The 7,194-nt window shown below is 43.7% G+C and overlaps 1 protein-coding gene and 1 pseudogene across 1 annotated transcript; both read left to right on the forward strand.

Annotated features, from left to right (window-relative positions):
* Nucleotides 1-818: 818 nt before the first annotated feature.
* Nucleotides 819-4,656, forward strand: LOC146763224 (uncharacterized). The gene has a single exon (XM_085571171.1). It carries the CDS (start codon nt 1,727-1,729, stop codon nt 3,143-3,145), a length of 1,419 nt encoding a protein of 472 aa, XP_085427297.1. The 5' UTR covers nt 819-1,726; the 3' UTR covers nt 3,146-4,656.
* A 180-nt stretch (nt 4,657-4,836) lies between these two features.
* LOC146763225 (uncharacterized) lies at nt 4,837-6,274 on the forward strand (annotated as a pseudogene).
* Nucleotides 6,275-7,194: the final 920 nt, after the last annotated feature.

The following is a 7,194-nucleotide window of genomic DNA, read 5'->3' on the forward strand; positions in this document are numbered from 1 at the left end:
CCTAGCTCTCCCTTAACCCCTCATCTCCAAGTTGTCAAGCCCTCCCTTTCCCTGCCCCTTTCCCTGGAACCTTCCCTGTCATTCCTCCTAGCCCCCTCCTCTGCTTCCAGAGCATTCCCTGTCTATTTAGTGAGACTCGAAACCCTATTGCTTATTTTGTGTTATTCCACTCCCCTGCTTCCCCTGATAGGTTTGTGGTGGGTTAATTCTGCCCTAAACTCCTCCCCTGCTATTCCCTCATTGGTTGCTGTTCCTACACCCGTCTCCCTGAATTCTTGTATAAAAGCTCTGCTCCTGCTCCCGAGGAGGTCTTGGGGCTCACTGAATAAAACCATCCTGTTCACCCCCAAGTCCCGTGTCGCCTTCGTCTGTCCCCGCGCCACCAACTGGGACAGCAGAGCTTCACAGGGGGAGCGGCCGCCCGTTCTCTTCCCTCTCGCAGCCCAGCACGCTTCCGCTCGGGGAGCTGACCACGTTACAACAATAGAGCACCTGATGTGCCTTTGTGCAAGGTTTAATTTGGACATCCAAGGCAATTGTTGCCTTAACTTTGTGAATAACTGCTGTACACCAAGGAACATTGATTACAGATAAACTACTACCCTCTTCAACTGTTGAGTTTGAAGGCTGCTTCTACCTGACTGCTGAATCAGCTGTCATGGACAATGATACTCAGCATCTTCAGGACTTAATACATCAAATCACACAACCTACTGGTGGTGCCTGGCTAGCTGAGTGGTTTAAGTCCCTGCCAAGAAGGGTGGGACACTTAGAGCATTAGATGCTTATTCCTTTTTTCTGTATGCTTTTTTAAGTGCCTTTGTAAATTCCTGATCCCACATTTCCAGCCCCAGCAGCAGTGGTCTCTTGAGTGAGGGGGTGTAATGTTTGGAGGAACAGGTTAAAAAGTGGAAGACTGGTAAGGAGGACTGTAAATTGCTCAAGTGACCTTGCAGCTGGGAATAACCCTTGATAAACCACTGTGAACAGCAGCCAGTGATCCTCTGGAGCACGGAGGAAAAAAAAAAAAAAAAAAAAAGACTCCTTTGTTCACACACAGCTTGAGCAGCGGGCGTGGACGTAGACGGAGCCGGGAACTGGAGCGAGGGTGCTGCTGCGCCTAACAAAAGCGACCGGAGCGCCCCGCGGAGGTGGAGGTAAGCCGCAAACAGAGAGCGTGGAAGTGACCATGGATGGGGATTTGCAAGCTTCGTTGCGGCTCCTTTTGCATATTCTCTCCAAGAGAAGAGAAAAAATAAAAGAGGTTGACTTAGAGCAGCTGGCTTTATGGGCAAGGAACAAGGGCAAGTTACAAAAACCTTTGCTGATTTTTAGTGAAACCGAATAGCAAGAACTAGGGCAGTTGCTTTGGGACGCCACGGTGGAGGGCGGAAAAGATAAGAAAACAGTACTGGAGATCGGAGGCATTTGGAAAAAAGTTTTACATACCTTGCAGAGCATGGCTGCGGAGGAAAAAAACATGGAAGCCGCAGTTCAGGCATTTAAGCGGTCCACACCAGAACAGATAGAGGTCCAGAAGCCATCTCGGGTTGAAAAATTCTTTAGTGTTTATAATATGCGGCCAGTGCGAGGGCAGAAGGCTCCAGTCAGTCCCTCTGTTAAGGAATTTGTCGCTCGTATAGACGCAGGTGCAGAGCCAGGCAGCGCAGGGCCGGGAGGCACGGGACTGAGCGGGCCAGGACGTGCTGGCGCGGCAGGGGCATAAATGTGCCCGCACACAGCGGATGTTAACAGCTCGGCGGTCCCACGGAGTGAAGCAAATCCAGAAGTAGCCTCGCCATGTCCTTCGGGAGGCGGGGTGACACCTGAGGAGGCAGGCGGAGTTGGTGACGAAACGGGGGCTGAGTCAGGAGGCGGAACACAGGGGAGGAGATCAAGGCGGAGACCAGGGCGGAGACGGGAGCGAGGCGGCCCCGGCCCCTCGCCCCTCACGGACGCGGCAGCTGCGGAGGCGGCGGCAAGCGTGCGCAGAGTTGCGGCTCGGCAGTACGCGGCGGCAGCGAGCAGCCCGGCGTGGGGCAGGGGGGTTGAGCATAGCTGTGCTAGCTGGATGGCAGAAGCAGCTACCCAGACAACAGCAGTGCAGACCCCCGCCCCAGTCAGCCCCCACCCCACAACGGTAGCACTGCACTGTCTCCTCCCACCAGGCTCAGATTCTGAGGACTCAGAACCAGACTCCCCTGATGTCAATTGTAGCAGGAAGAAGCAATCACAAAATAAGATACAAAGACCAAATATGTTACAGCAAAAAATAGCCCAACTTGACACCCTTTCAATTCACCAGGTTCAACCAGTGGAACCCTCCACTGAACAGCAATTGGCATTGCCAGCTGTTTTAAAAAATCCATTGCAGTCGCAATGGGCGTCAGTGGTAAAGGATGCTATTTTAGATGGTGACTGGCAGGCTGTCAGCTCCCTGGCCTGTCCTGTCATATTATCTAATGGGAATGCCATGTGGGAGCCCCATGAGTGGAAAATCCTACAATCAGCTAAACAGACAGTCACCACTTATGGGATCAGGTCAGAAGCAGCAAGGAACATCATTCAATATATATTTACAGCACATGTGCTTTGTCTCACTGATTCATCTAATATTGCCTCCCTGCTACTGACACCTCCACAGTTTCTAATGTTTGAAAGGGAATGGAGACATTTGGCAATTGAAGAGGCCAACAGACATACCGTTGTGGGAGATCCTTTCTATGGAGTCCACCCAGATATGCTGACTGGGCATGGACCATATGCAACCAACAGAGTGCAACTTACCTACCCCATTGAAATGCATCAATTGTCACAGCAGCTGGCCCATCAAGCTTTGCTTTTGGTACCAGACAAGAAAAAGTCAGCATCCTATGCGACAATAAAGCAAGGAGCCACCGAACCATTTGGACAATTTATCGATAGGCTGTCAGCTGCCTTGAAAGATGCTCCTGATGTGCCACCAGATGTTCAAGAGCATTTATTCCGCTCACTTGCTTTTGAAAATGCTAACTCACACACAAGAACCATCTTAGCCACCCTTCCTCAAGGCTGTGTCGACGAGATGCTTGTTAGAGCCACATGCGCAAAACAGAGCAACCAAGCTGTGGCATTCACAGTCGCAATCCAAGATGCAATACAATAGCAAGGACACATCATTGCATCTGCTTTATGAAGCAACAACACAAGGAGAGAGAAAACGTAACGGAAAGTACAGCAATACCAAGTCATTCTCCAAGATGCAAAGAAGGATGAACATTATACAAATCAATGTTATTTCAAATATGATATAGATGAAAATCACTGTATAAAGATAGAAATGTTAGTAATGATTTAATTACCAAAAATGTCTCTAAAAACAAAGCATGTGGTAAATGTTGGTCAGATGGAATGTTGGTATTAAGTTTGTAATCTTTGTTTTTGGGTTTTTATAGGTAATAATATAATTATGATTGTTAAGTTTTATAGATAATAAGATAAATAGTGATTGTTATTAATGTTATATGAATGCTTTAGAAATATTGTCTTAAACTATTTTAAATATTTCTTGTTGATAAGCTGATCATATAATGTGAGTTGTCTGATTTTTATGATAAAAGTTATTAATGTATTGAGGTATTAAGGTATTAATGTATTGAGGTATTGTTGTAGTATTTGCAGTCAATTTTCATATATGTTATTGTCTCTTTGGGTGATTGTTTACAAGATGTGTTTCTTCAAGATTCTGTGTTTTTAACTTTTTAACTACTCATATGATTTCTTTGTCCAATCTTTTATGCAGCTGCAATTCATCTCCCTTCACATTTTCATTGTCCAGATTTTGGTCCAAGATTTCAGACTTCAAATTTTCAGATTTCTGAAGAGAGAATTTGTTGTGTTTAGAGAATCTCTGTCTTGAAAGAAATTTTAGAGAGGTTCAATTATTTGATGGTTTGATAAATTTTTAATAATAAGGTTTTTTACTCATAACTGTTATTTCTAAGACTTTTTTTTTCATAATGTGTTAAAGGACATCCTCCAATTAGAGTTCAAGTTCTGGCCAAGCTCTGGCTCTAGGTGGATGGTGTGATTGACCCAGGTGTTTTCTGCATCAAAAAGTATTCAAGTCCTTTTGGCTTGACAATTTGACCATGTAGGGCAGCTGAGCCTCAAAGGGGGTTTTGGAGGGACATGATCTGGACATGTTTTATCTAAATCTCTGTTGTTTTAAGGTTTGTCAGCTGCTGCAGACTCTGGGATGGCAATTTGATAGTGTAGCACTTGGTAACTGTGATTTTATATGTAATATTAATTGTGTATTATCTGATTGATTTTTATTTGTTGTTAGTTTCTTTACTATATGCATTGTTCTGTTCTTGATGTTTTTTCATGTTTAAGACAAAGATGTTGATATTTCCACTTCTTCATGCAAATTTTAGGGAACAGAATTGAGAGAGGACCCTCCAGTCCCTGTGGGGGTGTTGGGTTTGTTTGTGTTTTAACAGGTGCAGAATCTGGATGGATTTCAGTGAAGAATGTAGAACTTATCAACTGCAAGAGAGCACTGATCTCTCCACAAGCGGGAACAGAAGATGCACAGAAAATGTAGATTGTGCAAAGATTTGTGTTTCACCCACAGAAGATCATGGACTTTGGGTTTTTTAATAAATGTGTGTTTTTAGTGATGTTATAGTATTTGGTTACTAGGTTTTGATTGATTTTAGTAAGGCCTGTGATTCTTCTGTTCATTTTGCCATTGTTTTTCAATGGCAAAAGAAAATGAGGGAAAATAAGTTAGATAATCATAAGCATAACATTGGCTTTGTCATGAGTTATAGTTTGTATTTAGAATTAAGTTTGTTCCTTTCATGTTAAACAGGACAATCAAGAACATGAGAAATATGTAGTGGGGCAGAGTGTTTCTATTAATTAGTGTTTTAGTAACTAAGGTATTTAGAATGCTTGACAAGAGACAAAACAAGTGGATCACTTGGGTCAAACAAACGGGGCAAGATTCATCTTGCCTGTTGTTAAATACACAATCTAATTCTTGTCATGCCTGTTTGATTGGAGTTCCACTGGGTTCCATGGCAGAGTTCAAAGCTTGGACTCTAGCCAGAATAAATCCAAAAAAGTATTCTGGGAGCACAAGCTGTTGCAGTCATGTAAAATCTTTAAATTGCTGATGTTAAACCTCGTGAATTCAATCTTTTGGGTTCTGTCCCAGGAAATTGCTGTTCAATATCCAGACCTCATGCTATAAAACTAACCCAAAAAGAAAGACAGCCAACAGATGACAACACTTGGTTGTCTCCCAGATCTCCATTGTATTATAATTATTCAGAATATTGTAATAGACACAATCTGTGATACCACCAAAAACTGCCCCAAGAAAACTGCCACCAGGGATTTTCCTCATTTGTGGGGATCGAGCCCAGATAACTCAGTCGGCAGTGCATCGAAAAGCCATGGGAGGCCCATGTTATGTTAGTAAATTAACACTGTTTGCTCCCACCATACATCAGGTTCTTGGATTGCCTCAGAAGACTCAACGAGCCAAACACAGTCTTCTCCAAATAGACCCCAATTGTAAAGATCAAGTGTCATTATGGGGACACACTTCTGTAATACTAGCCTCATTTTTCACCCCAGGAGTTGCTTCAGTGCAAGCTCTCACACAATTGAGAACCCTAGCCTGTTGGACAGGAAAACAAATTAATATCACATCTAAACTGATAAGTGAGCTTGCTGCAGATGTAGATAGCACCCATCATGCAGTTCTTCAAAACAGAGCTGCCATTGATTTCCTTCTTCTAGCACAAGGACATGGGTGTGAAGAATTTGAAGGCATGCATTGCATGAATTTGTCTGACCATTCTCAATTGATTTATAAACAGTTAACGCAATTGAGGGACAACATGAAGAAACTTGTCGTAGTAGACACTCCGTTTGATAACTGGCTCAATTCTCTAGGTTTTGCTGGCTGGATCAAAGATTTAATTCATTTTGGTATTGTGTTTTTTCTTATCTTTATAATTATTTTAGTTTTTATACTGTGTTTATTACAGTGTATGCAGAAGATAGTGCACCGTGCCTTCACGTCAGCCTGGGTAGCGCAAAAAGAAAAAGAGGGAATTGTTGCAGCATTTCTGAGAGAGAGAGGGCATGATTTATGTCTGGAATGAGATTTGAGTTCCTCCAGTCTAGGCCTCAGATATGGGCCTCGTGAGGCCTTCAAGCCTGTGACGCAGTTAGAAATTAAGAGCTTGTGGTGCAGTTAGAAATTATATTAAGGTGTGATGCTAAGCACTGGGCTTTCTGGGTGTGAAGTAGTATAGGTTTATAGTGTGAAGTTTAGTCCACCTTAAGACAAAGACAAACAATGCTGGCTTGCCAATGAGAGTGCCTCTGTAAACTGTAAACTATATTGAAGTGTATATAAACTGCCATCTTCTCACTAATAAATGGAGAATGTTTGATTGACCATATTGGCCTGATCTGCGTTTGTCCTGTCCAGTTTTCCTGTCTAGCGAGGACCTTGGCTTTGAGTGTGCTTCTGCCTGGGTGTTGCTTCAGGAATCCCCTGGGTCAGCAAGGTAATGGGAAAAATTTTACTCCTTGTGTTTTAGTCATATGTTTGTGGTTGTCCCAGCTGCCTTCCTGTGCTGACTTACACATAGGTGCTTCATTACAAGAGACATGTGGACATGATGGAGACAGTTCAACCAAGGGCCATAAAGATGATCAAGGGACTAGAGCTCCTCTCCTATGAGGCAAGACTGAGAGAGCTGTGACTGTTCATTCTAGAGAAAGTCTCAGGGGGCATCTCACCCATGTATATAAATACCTGAAGGAAGGATGAAAACAAGATTGAGCCAGGCTCTTTTCAGTGGTGCTCAGTGACTGGACAAGAGACAATGGGCACAAGTTGTAACATAGGAGGTTCTGTCTGAGAATCAGGAAACACTTTTTCACTGTGAAAGTGACTGAGCTCTGAAACAGGCTGCCCAGTGGGATTGTGGAATCTCCCTCCTTGGAGATGTTATAAAGCCTCCCGGACATGATCCTGGATAACCAGTTCTAGGAGATACTGCTTGATCAGGGAAGTTGGATTAGGGGACTATCAGATGTTCCTTCCAACCTCAACCATTCCACAATTCTGTGAACAGACAGGGGCCCCAAAACAGAAATGCATGCACATGTAGACACTTGGCT

Source organism: Lonchura striata, chromosome W (assembly GCF_050655825.1).
Source record: "Lonchura striata isolate lonStrDom1 chromosome W, ASM5065582v1, whole genome shotgun sequence".
Taxonomy (NCBI): domain Eukaryota; kingdom Metazoa; phylum Chordata; class Aves; order Passeriformes; family Estrildidae; genus Lonchura; species Lonchura striata.